This window comes from Pantherophis guttatus, chromosome 18 (assembly GCF_059756535.1).
Source record: "Pantherophis guttatus breed Tessera chromosome 18, ASM5975653v1, whole genome shotgun sequence".
NCBI classification, from domain to species: domain Eukaryota; kingdom Metazoa; phylum Chordata; class Lepidosauria; order Squamata; family Colubridae; genus Pantherophis; species Pantherophis guttatus.
This window is the reverse complement of record NC_142080.1, coordinates 5,009,613-5,028,432: the sequence shown is the minus strand read 5'-3', so window position 1 is coordinate 5,028,432 and position 18,820 is coordinate 5,009,613. Positions and strand designations below refer to the sequence as shown.

At 47.0% G+C, this 18,820-nt stretch overlaps 1 protein-coding gene across 1 annotated transcript; it reads left to right on the top strand.

Moving 5' to 3' along the window:
- The first annotated feature begins 883 nt into the window (after window positions 1-883).
- On the top strand, window positions 884-17,628 carry STX5 (syntaxin 5). Its single transcript, XM_034425334.3, has 11 exons — window positions 884-1,025; window positions 4,748-4,982; window positions 5,907-5,980; window positions 7,060-7,115; window positions 10,393-10,463; window positions 10,563-10,679; window positions 11,075-11,131; window positions 12,182-12,254; window positions 12,406-12,506; window positions 13,597-13,718; window positions 15,361-17,628. The coding sequence occupies exons 2-11, from the start codon at window positions 4,767-4,769 to the stop codon at window positions 15,518-15,520; spliced, it is 1,047 nt and encodes a 348-aa protein (XP_034281225.2). The 5' UTR covers window positions 884-1,025; window positions 4,748-4,766; the 3' UTR covers window positions 15,521-17,628.
- Window positions 17,629-18,820: the final 1,192 nt, after the last annotated feature.

Here is an 18,820-nt window from a genome sequence, read left to right as displayed (position 1 = left end):
ACCGCCTGTGGAGAAGCACATGTCTTGTATGCATTGGATTACAACGCCCATCACCCCCCCAGCCAATTTTGTGTAGGTGTGGGGAAGAAAAATAAACGTTTGATTGTCTGAAAATCCCCCTTTTGCCTTCCTAGATATTGGTTTCAGCATCTTTTGTCTGTTTCCAGACTTAGGGACTTCAACTCCCAGAATTCCACAGCCAGCATGGCCATGGGTGAGAATTCTGGGAGCTGAAGTCCACAACCTTGCATTGCAGCATCTAGAGCAGGGGTCTCTCCAACCTTGACCACTTTAAGCCTGGCGGACTTCAACTCCCAGAATTCCCCACCCAGCTTTGTTTTGCTGGCTGGGGAATTCTGGGAGTTGAAGTCCGCCAGGCTTAAAGTGGCCAAGATTGGAGACCCCTGTCCTAGAGAGCACCAGACTGAGGTGAGGTGGCTCACTGCGACAGGTGCAGCCTTTCTAAAAATTGAAATTCTTCCCGTTGCACTCCAGCAACTTCTAGATATCGCGGCACTGCCTGCACTAACTGAGTGAGCAGGGGGTTGGACTAGATGACCTCCAAGGTCCCTTCCAACTCTACTGTTACTGTAACTGCTGGGAAATGGCTGCTTTGTCTATGGAGAGTTCAAGAGAGCCTGCACTAAAGTAAGGCTGAGGAAAGGCACTAGGCCCTGTTTGCTTTGGTTGCCCAGCAACCATGACGGAAGGTAGTCCCTCCCCCTTCGCTTTCTACCGACGCCTCTCAAAAGTGCTCCTCGGTCGCCTAGCAACTACCCTCCCTCTCCCTCCAACGTCACGGGTACGACGACAGGCAGGAAGCCGCGCGAGGGGCGTGGCGCGGCGACGCCGTGCGTGCATGCGCGCGCGGCGCCGTGCGTGTGACGCCATCAGCTGATAGGGTACGTGGCAGTGACGTCGCGGCCCGCCCTCTTTTCGCCTTGTTTGGCTGTTCGATGCGGAGGCCGGTGTTCGGAACCGAGCCGCCCAGCGACGCCGAGAAACGCTCCGGGTCCGCGGGATTGGTGAGTGCGGGGCGGGGACGGAGTGTCCCTTGGGGGTGTCCCCTCGTAAAAGTCCCCCCTCCCGTCCTCGGGGTCTCCCCTCCCGAGTCGCCCCCCCCTTTTCCTGTTGGTGTCCCCTCGAAAGGGCTCCCCCTTCCCCCCGCTGCCTCGCCTCGAGGGGGCCCCCTCCTTTGGGGTCCCCCCATGGATTTCTGCCCCTGCCCCTCTAACCCCGGTTTCTTTCCCGTTTTCTCTGGGCTGAGGTCCCAGGCAGCTTGGACTACACCTCCCATCCTCCCCAGCCTGGAGGGGTGAGGGGTGTAAATATCCCTCAGCCACTGGTACTACAGTTCCCATGCTCCCCAGCCTGGTGGGTTGAGGGGAGTAGATGCCCCCAAGCCAATTGAGCTACACCTCCCATCCTCCCCAGCCTGGTGTGAGGGGAGTAAATAACCCTGAGCCAGTGGAATTACATGTCCCATCTTCCCCAGCCTGATGGGTTGAGGGGAGTAGATGCCCCCAAGCCAATTGAGCTACACCCACCATCCTCCCCAGCCTGGTGTGAGGGGAGTAAATAACCCTGAGCCAGTGGAATTACATGTCCCATCCTCCCCAGCCTGATGGGTTGAGGGGAGTAGATGCCCCCAAGCCAATTGAGCTACACCCACCATCTTCCCCAGCCTGGTGTGAGGGAAGTAAATATCCCTGAGCCAGTGGAATTACATGTCCCATCCTCCCCAACCTGGTGGAGTGAGGGGAGTAGATGCCCCCAAACCAATTGAACTACACCTCCCATCCTCTCCAGCCTGGTGGAGTGAGGGGAGTAAATATCCCTGAGCCAATGGAATTACACCTCCCATCCTACCCAGCCTGGTGGAGTGAGGGGAGTAGATGCCTCCTAGCCAATTGAACTACACCCACCATCTTCCCCAGCCTGGTGGGGTGAGGGGACCAGATGTCCCTGAGCCACTTGAATCACACCTCCTATCCTCCCCAGACTAGTGGGCTGATGGGATTTAGAGGACCCCAAGCCATGAACTACACTCCCCATCCTCCCCAACCTAGTGGGATGAAGGAAGTAGATGTCCCCCAAGCCACTTGAACCACGCCTCCCATCCTCCCCAGCCTGGTGGTTCAACCCAAATCGGGTGCCCGCGTTTGCTAGGGACGGTCAGATTATTTTTTTCCTTCCTTCCTCTCTTTCCTTTTGGCTATAAGTGCTACATTAGACTTAAGAGACGCAGGTTCGAATCCTCCTCTCCACCTGTCAGTTAGCTTCTCCGGTTTAGATCACTTCCTGTCTTTCAAACCGAAACCTACCCTACCTCGCAGGGCTGTGGTGAAATGAATCAAGGAAGAGGGAAGGTTTTGTTGTGTTGGTTGCCATTAGCTGACTTCAGCAAATGTAGGATTTTGGTGCAATGAAAACTTTTTGTCTCTTGCTTTTCGTTTCTTCTGGCATTAGAATAAAATGTTATACGTAAGATTTCTGTCTGGCCTTCAGCAATATTTAGATATAACCCCTCTGGCTGCTGCTGCATGAAGAGATCCCATATGCTCAGGCAGAACATATTAATTAAAGGGGGGGGTCGTTCCTCAATTCTTCCCGCTGAAATGGGGGAGGCCAAAAAAGACGGTAGCCTGTATGACATAGCAATCTTGGAGAAGCTAATAAGCAGGGTTGGGTTTTGCCAATTCCTGATCGGGAGACCTTTTAGGAACCCTGTCATAATAATTCTTTTTAATTTCATGGTGAGTAAGTGGTTGGTCGAATGATAATTGAAGTGAGGCCCTCGGCGCTCGCTGAGCTTGCTGGTTTTCTTGCAGATGTTTCATGACCCAACTAAGTTACATCATCAGTGCTAGAAGTGGGGAAAGAGGAGGAGGACTCGGGGGGGGGGGTCCTTGGTGCTCTCTGAGCTTGGTGGTTTTCTTGCAGACGTTTTACTGCCAAAGTAGGTAACATCATCAACGCTAGAAGGAGCATTTGCAACAACAACCCCCCCCATTCCTTTCTAGCACTGATGACGTTACCTAGTTGGGTCACGAAACGTCTGCAGGAAAACCACCAAGCTCAAGAGAGCACCAAGCACCCTTCATTCCAACCTTGAGCTACAAATAGTTTCTGTTGACAATTTGAAGTATTGCAAACTTTCCTACCCAACCATTGCTGCATGTATGATCACAGATTAAGGAAACTTAGATCAGATTGATTTTATGGCATGTGAGAAGTCAGGCAGGAAAACAAAAAAAAACCCAGAAGCCGGATTTGTCAAATAAACAGTTTGCCCCGAAAGATTAAAAAAAGCTGACTTAGGTAGTTTCAACAAGTGACTTAAATGGAGAAGTTTCACTTCGTTAGGAAATTCAGGGTTGCTGGCATACTGTTCATTTCCTATTCGGTTTCAGTCTTGGGTGTTATTTAGAAAAAAAAAAACCTCCGTGCTTTGTTGCGTCTTTCATTTTTAGTTTTGTTCCAGCTTTCATAGGCATGAATTAAAGGCTTCCCTTGTTGTTGTTGTTGTTTTCGCTTTGAGTAATTGAAAGCAAAAGTAATTTAATTCTGTTTAAAACTAAACAACATGCCACATTAGAAGGAAAAAGATCCTGCAGAAAGAAAAAGAAAATGAAACAAAAAAAAAGAAAGAAAGAAAAGAGGAACAAAGTCATGCAGGACAAATATTTACAAATAGATATACACATATGAAAAGGGTAGCCATATTTCATGGGAATCTTTCATATGGGGTTTCTTGCTTAAGCAGCGGGGTAGTCTAGAAGATCTCTAAGATCCTAAGATAGCAACAAAGATGATTAGGGGACTGGAGGCTAAAGCATAGGAAGAACGGTTGCGGGAACTGGATATGTCTAGTTTCATGAAAAGAAGGACTAGGGGAGACACGAGAGCAGTCTTCCAATATCTCAGGGGCTGCCCCAAAGAAGAGGGGAGTCAGGCTATTCTCCAAAGCCCCTGAAGGCAGGACAAGAAGCAACGGGTGGAAACTCATCAAGGAGAGAAGCAACCTGGAACTAAGGAGAAACTTCCTGACCGTGAGAACAATTAATCAGTGGAACAACTTGCCACCAGAAGTCGTGGGTGCTCCATCACTGGAAGTGTTTCAGAAGAAATCGGACAACCATTTGTCTGAATTGGTGTAGGGTTTCCTGCCTAAGCAGGAGGTTGGACTAGAAGACCTCCAAGGTCCCTTCCTTCTCTTCTCTTCTCTTCTCTTCTCTTCTCTTCTCTGCTATGCTATGCTATGCTATGCTATGCTATTCTATTCTTAATTCTATTCTATTCTATTCTCTATTCTATTCTATTCTATTCTATTCTATTCTATTCTATTCTATTCTATTCTATTCTATTCCACTCCACTCCACTCCACTCTACTCTACTCTCTCCCTATCCCTATCTCTATCCCTATTCTATCCCTTCCAAATCTGTTATTCTGTGAGTCTAACTCCAGAAGGCAGGAAAGAAGCAACAGATGGAAACCAATCAAGGAGAGAAGCAACCTAGAACTAAGGAGAAATTTCCTGACGGTTAGAACAATTAATCAGTGGAACAACTTGCCTCCAGAAGTTGTAAATGCTCCAACACTGGAGGTGTTTAAGAGGAGATTGGAGAGCTACTAGTCCAGAATGGTCAAGGATTTCCTGATTGGGTGGGGGACTGGACTAGATGACCTCCAAAGTGCCTTCCAACTCTGCTCTCCTCTAATCCCTTTCTCTCTCTTCCCTAACAGCCACAGGTTATGAGCCTCCATGAATACGAGGAAACGCCACGGCTCCCGAAACACTGAGGAAGGCGTTTACCTGGGGCCGTCCCAGACACAGGCTTTCTCTCCGCTTGGGGCCCCTCCCGCGACGGCCACTGCTGCTGCCCCCATCAACCCTCCCCAGCCACAGTGGGACGCCATGTCGTGCCAGGACCGCACGCACGAGTTCCGCTCGGCCTGCAAGTCCTTGCAAAGCAGAGAAGTGAGTGCGGAGAAGCGATCCCTTTTCAACCAGAAGCTTTGCCCTTTGAATGATCCTCAGCGAGATGGTTTGGCTGGTAGGAAATAAACAGCCGGTTCTTCCTGCTGTGGTTGAAATCTTTAAAAAGACAGGAAGTGGCGGTTGGTCCTCCTGCCCAGCATAGAAAATTAGCATTTTCCCACCCTCGGGAATGTTTTTCAATGAGGTAAAAGGGCCGAGGTGGCGCAGTGGTTAGAGGGCAGCACTGCAGGCTACTTTAGGTGACTTCTAGCTGCAGTTCGGCAGTTCAAATCTCGCCGGCTCAAGCTTGACTCAGCCTTCCGTCCTTCCGAGGTCGGTAAAAATGAGGACCCGTATTGTTGACGGGCAAGAGGCTGACTTTGTTAACTGCTTAGAGAGGGATGTAAAGCATTGTGAAGTGGGATATAAGTCTCAGTGCTATTGCTATTGCCCTTCCTTCCTTCCTTCCTTCCTTCCTTCCTTCCTTCCTTCCTTCTTTCTCTTTGATCCATCTATTTATCTACTCATCTTCCTTTCCTTCCTTCCTTCCTTCCTTCCTTCCTTCCTTCCTTCCTTCCTTCTCTTTGATCCATCTATTTATCTACTCATCTTCCTTCCTTTCCTTCCATTCGATCCATTTATTTATCTACTCATCTTCCTTCCTTTCCTTCCTTCCTTTCCTCCTTCCTTCCTTCCCTTCGATCCATCTATTTATCTACTCATCTTCCTTCCTTTTTTCCTTCCTTCCTTCCTTCCTTCCTTCCTTCCTTCCTTCCTTCCTTCCTTCCTTCCTTCCTTCCTTTCTTCCTTCCTTGATTTTGTAAATCGCTTAGAGAGGGCTGTAAAAGCACTATGAAGTGTTATATAAGTGCTATTGCTATTGCTAAAATGGCAATTTTCTCTTTCTGCCTTCTCCGTTTCCAGAATGGGCTTCACATCAACAAGCCGGCGCAGAGCGGAGCCATCCGGCAAAGAAGTGAATTTACTCTCATGGCTAAGTAAGCACCTTGGACCGTTTATGTCTAGCAAGGTTGACTTGTTAAGTCAGGGTGGGCAGCGCGGAGACACCGATGAAGGCCTCTCAGCCATGGCTGCTGGAATGGGTATGCAGTCCCAGGCTGCGTTAACAGAGGGATTTGGAATATTACATCCAGTTTTGGTTGCCACAACGTACAAAAAGATGTTGAGACTCTGGAAAGAGTGTAGAGAAGAGCAACAAAGAAGGTTAGGGGGCTGGAGGATAAAACATACGAAGAACGGTTGCTGGAATTGGGTATGTCTAGTCTGATTAAAAGAAGGACTAGGGGAGACAGGATAGCAGTCTTCCAATATCTCAGGGACTGCCCCAAAGAAGAGGCAGTCAAGCTATTCTCCAAAGCCCCTGAGGGCAGGACAAGAAGCAATGGATGGAAATTAATCAAGGAGAGAAGCAATCTGGAACTAAGAAATTTCCTAAAAATTAACCAGTGGAACAGCCTGCCTCCAGAAGTTGTGGGTAGAGGTTTTTAAGAAGAGATTGGACAACTATTTATCTGGAATGATATAGTGTCTCCTCCTTGAGGAGGGGGTTGGACTAGAGGATCTCTAAGGTCCCTTCCAACTCTATCATTATTACTGTCTCATTCTTTTAAGGCAGAATGCGCAGGGGATAGTTTTGCTTAACTCTCGCCACAAAAAATGTCCTAAAATCAGGTGCGGCCAGGAAAATTCCTCCATTTTTTTTTTTTTTTTTAAATTTGATTTATATGCCGCCCTTCTCCGGAGACTCAGGGCGGCTTACAATGCGCTCAGCAATAGCCTTCATCCTTTTGTATATTTATACAAAGTCAGCTTATTGCCCCCCACAAACTGGGTCCTCATTTAACCTACCTCAGAAAGGATGGAAGGCTGAGTCAACCTTGCAATTAACGACTGCAACAATTTACAATCGTAATACTGGCCTGAATTGCCATTGGTATAATTCAGGACTACCCCGTAACTCGGGAGCGATTGTCAAAAGATCATTCAGCGTAGCGAACGAGGTTGCCTGTCGAGGATTTGGTGTTGTATTTGACGGCCCGTCTCTTGTGATCCTCAGGCGCATCGGGAAGGATCTGAGCAACACTTTTGCCAAGCTAGAAAAACTAACCATTTGTGAGTATCTTGGGGACTTAACGCGCTGCGAAGATTATTGTGTGGCTCGTAGTAATTGGGGAGGGGGGATCACGGAGTGGCATCAATGGAAACCAATTAATGGAAACCAGGAGAAGTTCAGGAATGAGAAAGCTGGCAGGTGTCTACGAATAGAAGAGAATATTTGTAGCTCAGGGTTAGATTGTGGAGTCCTTGGTGCTCTCTGAGCTTGGTTGGGTTTTTTTTTTTTGCAGACGTTTCATGACCCAACTAGGTAACATCATCAGGGCTAAAAGGGAGTGAAGGTTGTGGAATGGAGGAGGAAGAGAATGGTTAGAGCAGGAGGAGGAGGACTATGGGGTCCTTCACGCTCTTTGAGCTTGGTTGTTTGCTCACAGACTTTTGTTGACTGATTGAACATCATCAGTAGTCTGAAATATCTGCAGGCAAAGAGCCAAGCTCCGAGAACACCAAGGACTCCATGTCAATACTGTGTTTGAGTAAGAGAATTTTTCATCCAAATTGGAATGGGGGAGTCCCTGCTGCTGCCGCTCCCTTAACAGATGTTGAAAATAATCCTCTAGTTGCAGCTTAATAAACTAGAGACCTGATACTATCTTGTTTCCCCCGAAAATAAGGCCCAACCAGAAAATAAGCCCTATGTCAAGTTTCGAGGTCGTCTCAAATAAATTGCATTTCAAACAAAGTCTTTGAAGAAAAACTCCTATTTATTAAGCACGACATTTCTAACCCGACTCCAAACGAAGCCAACACTGACGTCCAGCCCCAAAACCCTCCCTTTCCGTTCCCCACTCCCCTGCACTCATTGGCCATCTTCCAAGTCATTCTACCCCTAATCTACTGCTCCAGCTCAAAGGAATTTCCCCCCTCCCATCCCATCTCCTAGGGGATATTATCTCCAGGGAAAATAAGTAGGTGAAAAGTCAAAGGTCCCTTTCCAGACGCCTCCGCTTCTCCTTCTTATGTCAGCACTAGAGTAAATGCAGGTTGAAGTGCTGACATCCGAGCATGATTTTTTCAGGATGCTCATAATATAAGCCTTACCCCAAAAATAAGCCCCAGTTAAGGTCGTCAACCAAATGGATGCGTTTAATACCGTATTCCTTACCCCCCCCCAAAAAAATAAGACCTAACCAAAAAATTAATCCAGAATGCGTCTTTTGGAGCAAAAATTAATATAAGACCCGGTCTTATTTTGGGGGAAACACTTTATTTATTTATTTATTTGATTTATATGCCGCCCTACTCCCGAAGGACTCAGGGCAGTGAACAGCCAACAATAAAATCCATACATACAAAATTTAAAAGCAGAATTAAAATCAAATTAAATAGTTTTGGCCCAGACAAATTAAAACCCCAATCATTTAAAACCAATTTTAAAATTTGAATATATAAAATACTAAAAATATTAAAAATTAAAATTAAAAAACAGCGCTGGCTCTTCGGCTTTGAAACGGAGATGAGCACTGCCCCCTAGAGTCAGAAACGACTAGCATGTATGTGCAAGGGGAACCTTTACATTTTCCCTTTTAAAGGCTCTTGAAACTTAGCGTTTCCAAATGTACCTTTTATTGAATAGAGGTGATAGGGCAAAAAGAAAGCAGACTCTGCGGAGCCCTCAAGCCATAAAGGTAGAATAAAGGAATTAGGAACCCCTCCCAATGTGGATTCAGCCAATCCACAAGTACGAAAATGTTATTGTACCGGCTGCTCTGAGAAAGTGATAAGGGAACTTTCTCAGGGTCATCCTTCCACTGGCTCTCTAGCCATGGAATCCGCACGGCCTTCCCTCCCCTTACATTCCCCAAGAGGTGAAAAAATGCCAGGCCACTTAAGCGCCAGTCTTGAAAGTATAAATCAGTACATTGAAGGATACAGGATAGAGAACAGAACAGAACAGAATAGAATTCTTTATTGGCCAAGTGTGATTGGACACACAAGGAATTTGTCTTGGTGCATACGCTCTCAGTGTACATAAAAGAAAAGAATCATAAGGTACAACACTTAACGATAGTCATAGGGTACAAATAAACAATCGAATCATACTAGGAAACAATATTAATATAAATCGTAAGGATACCAGCAACAAAGTTACAGTCATGCAGTATAAGTGGGAGGAGATGAGTGATAGGAACGATGAGAAGATTAATAGTAATGCAGACTTAGTGAATAGTTTGACAGTGTTGTGGGAATTATTTGTTTAGCAGAGTGAGGGCGTTCGGGGAAAAACTGTCCTTGTGTCTAGTTGTTCTGGTGTGCAATGCTCTATAACGTCGTTTTGAGGGTAGGAGTTGAAAGAGTTTATGTGTCAGCGTCTCACCGCTGGCATAGAGAGGAGAGAGATAAGCCCTGAACTTTTGCCTGCTAAATCCCTTTGAAGCCCGGTCGTCGTGGAAATGAGGAGGGGGGAGACATTCCTGGGAAATGACGAGACAAGAAGTCAGTGGAGTGACTTGGAAGATAGCCAATGAAAAGCAGATAATTGGGGATCGGAAAGGGAGGGATTGGGGGGCAAAAGGTCAGTCTTGTCCGCATCGAGTCATGATCCGGTGGCTGTGCTCAATTAAAGAGAAGATTTCCTTAAAGATTGGCAGTTTGGAAATTCATTTATTATGAGATAGCATCGAAGTCTGACATTATGTCCAGGATGCGAGGGGTCTGTAAATATTTTCCCAGCCCTCTTTTTGACTCCTGCAGTATACAGGTCCTCCATGGAAGGCAGGTTGGTAGCCATGATTTTTTCTGCAGTTCTAATGATCCTCCGAAGTCTGGGTCTGCCTTGTTGGGTTGCAGAGCCAAACCGGACAATTATAGAGGTGCAGATGACAAGACTCGATAATATCGGGGAGAAAGAAAGAAAGTATAAATGCAATAATAAATGCAGGGGTTCCCCCCTTGAGGAATGGCAGATTCATGGATCTGACAGATGGGAAGGGAAAGGGAGGGAGGGAGAAAGAAGAAAGGGAAGAAAAGAGGGAGGTGGAAAAGGGAGTGAGGAAGGAAGGAAGGAGAGAGATGGATAGGTAGGGAGCAAGGAAGATGGGAAGGGAAAGAGGGAAAAGGAAGGAATAGAGATGGAAGAGAGGAAATGGAGATGGATTGGTGAAGGGAAGGGGTGAGGAGGAAGAGGAAGAGGAAGGAAGGAGTGAAGATATAAGAAAATGGAGAGTGAGAGGACAGAGTGGGGCCTGGTATGGTTGCTGGGGGATACAGGGAGGGCAGGCAAAAGGAAAATAATAATAATATTCACCCTGGATCTGATTCTTTGCCTACCCAGTGGCCAAACGGAAATCGCTCTTTGACGACAAGGCGGTGGAGATAGAGGAGCTGACTTACATCATCAAACAGGTAAGGAAGGCGGAGCCCGCAGGGTGAAAAGAACGCCTCAGCCCTTCTGTCGGCCTCGCTGCCCTCATCCCTCAACCCCGTTTCCCTTCCTCCTCGCAGGACATCAACAGCCTGAACAAACAGATCGCACAACTCCAGGAGTTTGTCAAAGCCAAAGGAAGCCTGACCGGCAGACATGTGCAAACACACTCCAATACGGTGGTGGTATCTCTGCAGGTGAGGCCTTTGGAGCCGCAGGGAAACAAAAAACAAAAAACCCAGAAAAACCCTTTTCTAAATTTTGGGGAGTGGGTGGGGGAGGAGATTGGGAGGGGGGTGTTGTGAGGAAAAGGCTGCAGTGGGGCCCGTCCGGCAGGATTGAACACGGGGCTTGCTTCCCCCGCCCCGCCCCGCCCTCCCAGTGCTGAAGTTACAGATAGCCGGAGCTAATCCTTGGCGCATCTTAAAATACGCTTCCTGCAAAATGTTCCCCCCCCCCCCGCTAGTACGTTCTGCTCAGGGACGTCGGGGAAGGGGGGGGCACCAGCAACGGGAAAAATGGTGGGAGTCGCAGAGCAGGAGAAGAAACTCGTGATTTTTGTCCTCACTCCCTCCTTCCTTCCTTTTTGTAGTCGAAGCTGGCTTCCATGTCCAACGATTTCAAGTCCGTTTTGGAGGTGCGGACGGAGGTGAGTTGCTGGTCAGTTGTGGTTTTTATGCTTTGCCCTGAGGAGTTGCTAGGCAGTAGCTCTTTTCACAGGAGGGGAGGGGGGAAGGAAGGAAGAAGCAGAAGTGAAGTGAAGGAAAGGGAAAAGGAAAGGAAAGGAAAGGAAGATAGAAGAAATGAAAGGAAAGGAAAGGAAGATAGAAGAAAGGAAAGGAAGAAAGAAGAAAAAGAAAGGAAAGAAAGATAGAAGAAAGGAAGAGAAGATAGAAGAAAGGAAGGGAAACGAAAGGAAGGAAGATAGAAGAAAGGAAGGGATATGAAAGGAAAGGAAGAAAGAAGAAAAAAGGAAAGGAAAGGAAGATAGAAGAAAGGAAAGGAAGATAGAAGAAGGGAAACGAAAGGAAGGAAGATAGAAGAAAGGAAGGGAAAGAAAAGGAAGATAGAAGAAAGGAAACAAAAAGAAGGAAGATAGAAGAAAGGAAGGGATATGAAAGGAAAGGAAGATAGAAAGGAAGGAAGAAAGAAGAAAAAAGGAAAGGAAAGGAAGATAGAAGAAAGGAAAGGAAGATAAAAGAAGAAGGGAAACAGAAGGAAGATAGAAGAAAGAAGGGAAAGGAAAGGAAGAGAAGATAGAAGAAAGGAAATGAAATGAAAGGAAGATAGAAGAAAGGAAAGGAAAGGAGAAAGAAGACAGGAAAGGAAAGGAGACAGTAGCCCTTTTCACTTTCTTAGCTTTTGGGGAGGGGGAAGGGAGGAAGGAAGGAAATCGAGACGGGAAAAAGGGGATAGAACAACAGGAAGGGGAAAGATAGGGGAGAAAGGAAGGAGATGAAGATGGAAGGAAGGAAAAAGATAGATTGATAGAGGATAGATAACATACGGTGTGAGAGAGGGGAGGGATATTTGTATAGATATATACATCCACATGGTGAGATAGAATAATATAAATAGAGACAGGGTAAATAGAGCCATAGCAACTGAGAGGTGCTAATCTCGGTTGTCTGCCTGGCCCCTCCCTAATCCCGTGACCCTGCCTCTCCCCCACCCCCCACCCCCGACTTTCCTTCCCCAGAATCTTAAGCAGCAGAAAAGCCGGCGAGAACAATTCTCCCGTCCCCCAGTGGCCACCTCTGCAAACAACCTAGGTGAGTTTCCCCCACACTCTCGTGGGGCAGAATCGGCTGATGCCGGGATCGCTTTGGGCTGGTGAAGGAGAATGGGGGTGAAACCTTTGCCCGTCCCCTGGAAATGGGGGGCTTCGGAGGCGGCCGCTTCTGACCTTGTCTCCTCCTACAGGGGGTTCCAGCGTGCTTCAGGACGAACGCCGGTACTCGGGAGATGTGGCCATTGACATGGACAATCGGACGAGTCAGCAGTTGCAACTCATCAATGAACAGGTGCCTTGGAGACGGGAAGGAAGTGGAATGTTGTCCTGTCTGTCTGTCCATCATCCATCCATCCATCCGTGTCTATCTACCTATCTACCCCATCTCCCTTTCTATCATTTATCTATGTCTATTATCTGTCTGTCCATCCATCCATCCATCCACCTACCTACCTACCTACCTAATTCCTATCTCCCTTTCTATCATTTATCTACTGTATCTATCAGTCTATTTATCTGTCTATCCATCCATCTATTCATCTATGCACCCCCCATCTCTCTCTCTCTATCTTTCTGTCTATCCCTATCTTCCTTTCTATCATTTATCTATCTATCTCTGTCTATTATCTATCTATCTATCTATCTATCTATCTATCTATCTATCTATCTATCTATCTATCTATCTACCTACAACTCTTAAATACTTCCATATCTATCTATCTATCTATCTATCTATCTATCTATCTATCTATCTATCTATATCTATCATCTCTATCTATCATCTATCTATCTCTCTGTGTCTATCTATTCATTCATCCATCCCTTTCTCCCCCTATCATTTATCTATCTATCTATCTCTGTCTATTATCTATTTACTATTTATCTATCTATCTGTCTGTCTATTCATTCATCCATCCATCAATCCATCTCTCTCTCTTTATCCCTATCTCCCTTTCTGTCATTTATCTGTCGATTGTCTGTCTGTCTGTCTATCTATCTATCATCTCCCTCTCTCATCTATATCTATCTATCTATCTATCTATCTATCTATCATCTATCTGTGTCTATCTATTCATTCATCCATTCCTTTCTCTCTCTCTCTCTCTCCCTTTCTATCATTTACCTATCTATCTCTGTCTGTCTATTATCTATCTATCTATGTCTATTCATCCATCGATCCATCCATCCATCTATCTCAGTCTGTTTGCTAACCTCCTGGGCTTGCGTTAAATTTGGAACGCCGGGTTTAAAGGCGGCCATCTTTAAGTTTTTGCAGAACTACGCTTAACTTTTCAGAACAATGATTTGGAAAACGCCGAAAGAACAGACCCCCCTGTTTAAAAAACACGCCGACTTGACTTTTTTCCTTTATTTTTTTGCAGGATTCATACATCCAGAGCCGGGCGGACACTATGCAGAACATCGAATCGACTATCGTAGAGCTGGGCTCCATATTTCAGCAACTGGCGCATATGGTCAAAGAACAGGAGGAGACGATCCAGAGGTTAGAGGCCCAAGCTGGCTTCTCACAGGCTTCTAACTAAGCCATGGTTTGCTTAACAACGGCTTGTTAAGCAACCACAAGCTTAGAGGGTTGATTAACGTTGTGGTGAATCGGCCATCTGCGATGAATGGACAATAGTCCTCGACTTACGACTGTTCTCGCTTAGCAAAGGAAATTTTGTGGCTTGCGAGAACTGTAGTCCTCGACCTACGACCGCAATTAGGATCGCAAGTGGTGACGGCGGTTAAAACGAGATGGCTTCGCTAAATGACCTCCCCACCCCCCAGCTCTCCTTGATGCAGCTATTAAACAGACAAGCAGGCTGTTCGGCAGAGTAGGGGGTGCGATGGGTGGGGGGAGGCCCTGGAAGGTCCAGAAATCTTCGAAGAGTTAAGTGTGCAATGGTTGATAGGATGGGGAGCCAGACCCATGCTAAACTTGTGGGGACCAGGATCGGTGGGGCGGTGGGGTGAGGTCAGGGGATGCTTCTGCAGTGTCCCTGTGGTCGGTCGTAAAGGGAACATGTCCAACATGTTTATTCATTTATAAAATTTATTGGCTGCCCATCTTATCATAGGGCAAGTTACATTGAAAAACTTAAAAAGATGTTAAAACGAAGAACACGGCAATCAACCAGCATGTAAGCCCCTTAAAAAAATCTAAAATCTTTCCTTCTATGTCGATGGAGATTCTCAGTCGTCCAGGTTTCAGGGTTGTCCCAAAGGGGCTTTTTCAGGAGGCATCTGGACTTTCTGTTTTTTCTTTGAAGACGTTTCGCTTCTCATCCAAAAAGCTTCTTCAGCTCTGACTGGATGGAGGAGAACGGAAGGATTGTTATTCCTTGCAGACAGCTGGTCGTTTGCATCCTTTTTAGAGGGTCGTTGCCAACACAACACACATGCACACTTCAAACCCAAGAATACACTAAGGCAGAAGCTTGCCCACCCCAAGAATAAAAAACACCCAGACAGAAACTGAGCAACGTGGTATATGCAGTACAATGCAGTGAGCCATGCGCAGATCTGTACATTGGGGAAACAAAACAACCACTTCACAAACGCATGGCGCAACATAGGAGAACAAATCGATCGGGACAAGATTCAGCAGTCCAGCTGCATTTCAAAGACAAAGGCCGCTCTTTTGAAGATGGCAAAGTCCACATTTTGGATAGAGAGGGGTCAAAGAGGCCATCTATGTCCAAATTGAACAGCCTTCTCTCAACTGAGGGGGAGGAATACGACATCACCTATCTCCAATCTACAATACAGTCCTTTCAGCAGTTCAAAGAAGGCTCCACACCCTATTTTGCACCAGGACACACATAAACCTCCAAGTGGCCTCAACGAATCTCTAAAAAAAGGATGCAAATGACCAGCTGCCTGCAAGGAGTATAAAGCCTTCCATTCCCCACCATCCGGTCAGAGCTGAAGAAGCTTCTTGGAATGAGAAGCGAAATGTCTTCAAAGAAAAAACAAAGCTGCCACTTGAAAGAGCTGAAGAAGCTTCTTGGATGAGATAAGTAAAACGTCTTCAAAGAAAAGGTAGCTTGGGGGTTGGTGGTAAGGAAACTGGGGGTAGGGGGAGCTCTCCTGCTAAGGAAGCCCACTCCTCAATTTTCCCTGCCGTTCTGCCCCCGACGTAGAATCGACGCCAACGTGGAGGACACCGAGCTCAACGTGGAAGGCGCCCACATGGAGATCTTGAAGTACTTCCAGTCGGTTTCTTCCAACCGGTGGCTGATGGTGAAGATTTTCCTCATCCTGATCGTCTTCTTCATCATCTTCGTGGTCTTCTTCGCCTGACGGAGGAAGGGGGCTTGCTCGACCTCCCGTCCCCTTCCTCGTCGCCCTTCCTGAGCCGTGACGAACACTGGACACTGCCACGTTTTTGCAAAGCTAGCCGGCAAAGAGCAGAGGTGGGGTGGGGGGTGGGTGCAGGGCCGCGCCGCGCCTCGAACCCCGCGCCGAAGACTCTTCCGCACCGCCTTGCCCTTCACTGCGGTTCCTTCGGCCGAAACACAAGGCTGCCCCCTTATTGGGGAGCACAAGAGCATTATGGGGTGGCCTCGCGGCAGGAAACCCCCCCCCCTCGTCGAATGGGACTCAACCCAGGGAGCGTGTGTCAGTGCCGCGTTGCTCAACCAGGCCCGTTTTTTAAGATGGGTGGGCTTCACCTCCCAGAATTCCCAGAGCCAGCGCACTTTAAGTGGGGGTGGGCTTCTAAGTCCCATGTTGGCTGGGGTGAATTCTGGGAGTTGAAGTCCACCCGTCTTCAAGTTCGCCAGGTTGAGCAACAGTGAGGTAGTGGGACCAGTATCTTCCTTCCTTCCTTCCTTTTTTTTTTTGTGTGTGTGTATATTTTCCCAACCTCGGCTGTGCTAACCGCAACCTTCTTTATTTTTATTTTTTATTTTTAAAAGAAAGATGAGTAGTTCAGAACGGGATCCAAACTTCCACGCCTTCCTCCTTGGTTCCCAGCGACGAGAGAGGATCCAGGAGGATGGCCACACCCAGAAGGCCGGATTCTCTCCCTCTTTTTAACGTATTTAAGTTGTCTTCTTTCTTCCTTTTTTTCCTTTTTTTCTTCTTCTTCTTCTTTTCCGGGACTAGTTCTTCCCTACCAGGCCCTTTTGCCCAGCTGCTCTCTCCCTCTGAAGACAGCCGTCCCCTCCCCACTCAGTAGGCAGGTTTTTGTAGCACGTTTTGAGCCTTGCTGACCAAGTGTGTCTTCTCTAAGCTAAACTGGAATGGCAGATCCGTTTCTCGCTCATCGTTGGGAAGGAGCCCCAGTTCTTTGACCGGTTGACAGGTTTTCCTTCTCCTCCTTTTCTCCTTTCCTCTTCCCTTCTTCTCCTGCTCCCCGTCCCTTTCTCCTCTCCTCTTCTTCCTTCTTTTCTCCTCCTCTTCTCTGTCTGTCTGTTCCCTTCTCCTTTTCTCCTCCTTCCCTTCCTCCATCTCTTCCTCCTTTTTCTCCTTTCCTCCTCCTCCCCTCCTCCATCTCTTCTTCCCTTCTCCTCTTCCTCCTTTCCTCCTTTTTTCTCCTCCTTCTCTTCTTCCTTTCTTCCTCCTCTCCTCCTCCCCTTCTCCATCTCTTCTTTCCTTCTCCTCTTCCTCCTTTTCTCCTCCTTCCTTCCTCCCCTTCTCCATCTCTTCTCCTCTTTCTCCTCCTCTCCTCCCTCACATCCCCAAGCAGATTTGCTCTCTGTTGCAGGAGCAAAGAATCTGTACAACTCAAAGCTACGAAAGTCTGTAATACGGCTGTAATTTTCAGCCCTGGCTGATCACGAAAAGCTCTGGGCGTTTTGAGTTCAGCCACCTTTAGACCAGGTGAGATTTTTCTGCCTCCCCGTCCCAGTACTGCTGTTCCATTTTCCGGTTCATTTGGGCTTCAACGGTTAACCTTCCCCTCTCAAGAAGGGAGCAGAGAAAGCATTCCTGCTTCCCCCCCCCAAACTTAATTTTTACACTACTGGAGATTAATAAAACGTATTCTTTAATCTCCTTCCTTATTATTATTATTATTATTTTAAAGCCTATGCTGGAGCCATGTCGTCTCCCTCTTGGCCTAGTTATGGTGGCTGAACTGTGACTTCCTTTCCCTCTTTTTCTTTTTTTCTTTTCTTAAATTAGGGAGCTGGGGTTTTCTTCCTCCCCTCCACCCACTTCGCAACTTTGCCCTTAATGTCCCACTCTTGGTATCTTCTTCCATTCTTCAAAAACTTCTTGCTCCTTCTGAAAAAGACTGTGCCAGTAGCAAGGGAGCGATTTCTCCGCTGCGGCTGAGTGGTGGTGGTGGTGAGGGGGGGGAAATCAGCTGTTTCTAATCTGAATTCCAGCACCAAGCGGTCCCCAGCTCTTCCTTGTGCTCTGAAAACTATTAAACGGAAAAAAAAAATCTACTTTAAAACCAACATCTTGCCCCTTTCTACGTCTTGTATGCCGCCTTTTGATCGGATGCCTATTAACTATTTTGCCGTCCGCTTTCGTCGGTGGCTCAGCGGCTAAGACGCTGAGCTTGTCGATCGAAAGGTCGGCAGTTCAGCGGTTCGAATCCCTAGTGTGCCACGTAACGGGGTGAGCTCCCGTGACTTGTCCCGGCTTCTGCCAACCTAGCAGTTCGAAAGCACGTAAAAAAAAAATGCAAGTAGAAAAATAGGGACCCCCTTTGGTGGGAAGGGAACAGCGTTTTCCGTGCGCCTTTGGCGTTGAGTCATGCCGGCCACATGACCACGGAGACGTCTTCGGACAGCGCTGGCTCTTCGGCTTTGAAACGGAGATGAGCAGCGCCCCCTAGAGTCGGGAACGACTAGCACATATGTGCGAGGGGAACCTTTATCTTCGTCGATGGAGCTTCTCAATCATCCAGGTTCGTGGTTGTGACAAAAACGCTTTTTCAAAAGTCAACTGGCCTGGGGTGTTTGTTTGTTTTTTTCCTTGAAGACGTTTCACTCCTCATGTCAGAAGCTTTCTTCCCTTCTGCAGAACAGAAGCTTCTTGGATGAGAAGCGAAACGTCTTCCAGGAAAAAGAAAAAGAAAAAGCAAGAAAGTCCAGTTGCCTTTTGAAAAGCTCCGTTGGGACATCCGCTTTGGTTTAGGGGACGCGTTCAGCCTACAACGGGGATGTTGTGCGAATCCAGCCTGTGGAATTAATGTACCCTTTTTTTTTTGGCCTGCAAATCCAGAAGACTAACTTAAGTCTGTTTAGGATGTGTTAAAACAGGTGTGTTTAGTGTGCCATGAGCTCACTAGGTGCAATAATAGTTAGGTGCAAAAAAAAACTAGGTGCAATAACAGCCACAGACGAAGTCACACCTTAACATGTACAAGCATTCCCTTAATAACCGGGGCCAAAAAAATGGTCATAAAATCAGGCGCGACTCACATAACAGCCATCTTGCTTAGCAAGAGATGTTGAGGTCCTTAAATATTGTAAACCGAGGACTATCTGCACAGCACCTCAGGGTAGCATACTTAAGCGTCATGTAAATTCACAGGTCTTTGGATCATTGGATATAAGTTATATTTTTTAAAAAAACGTTCAGATACGATGCCTGCTTTGTTAGCGTGATCTTTGAAATTTCCCAAGTATAGGAACATTTTTT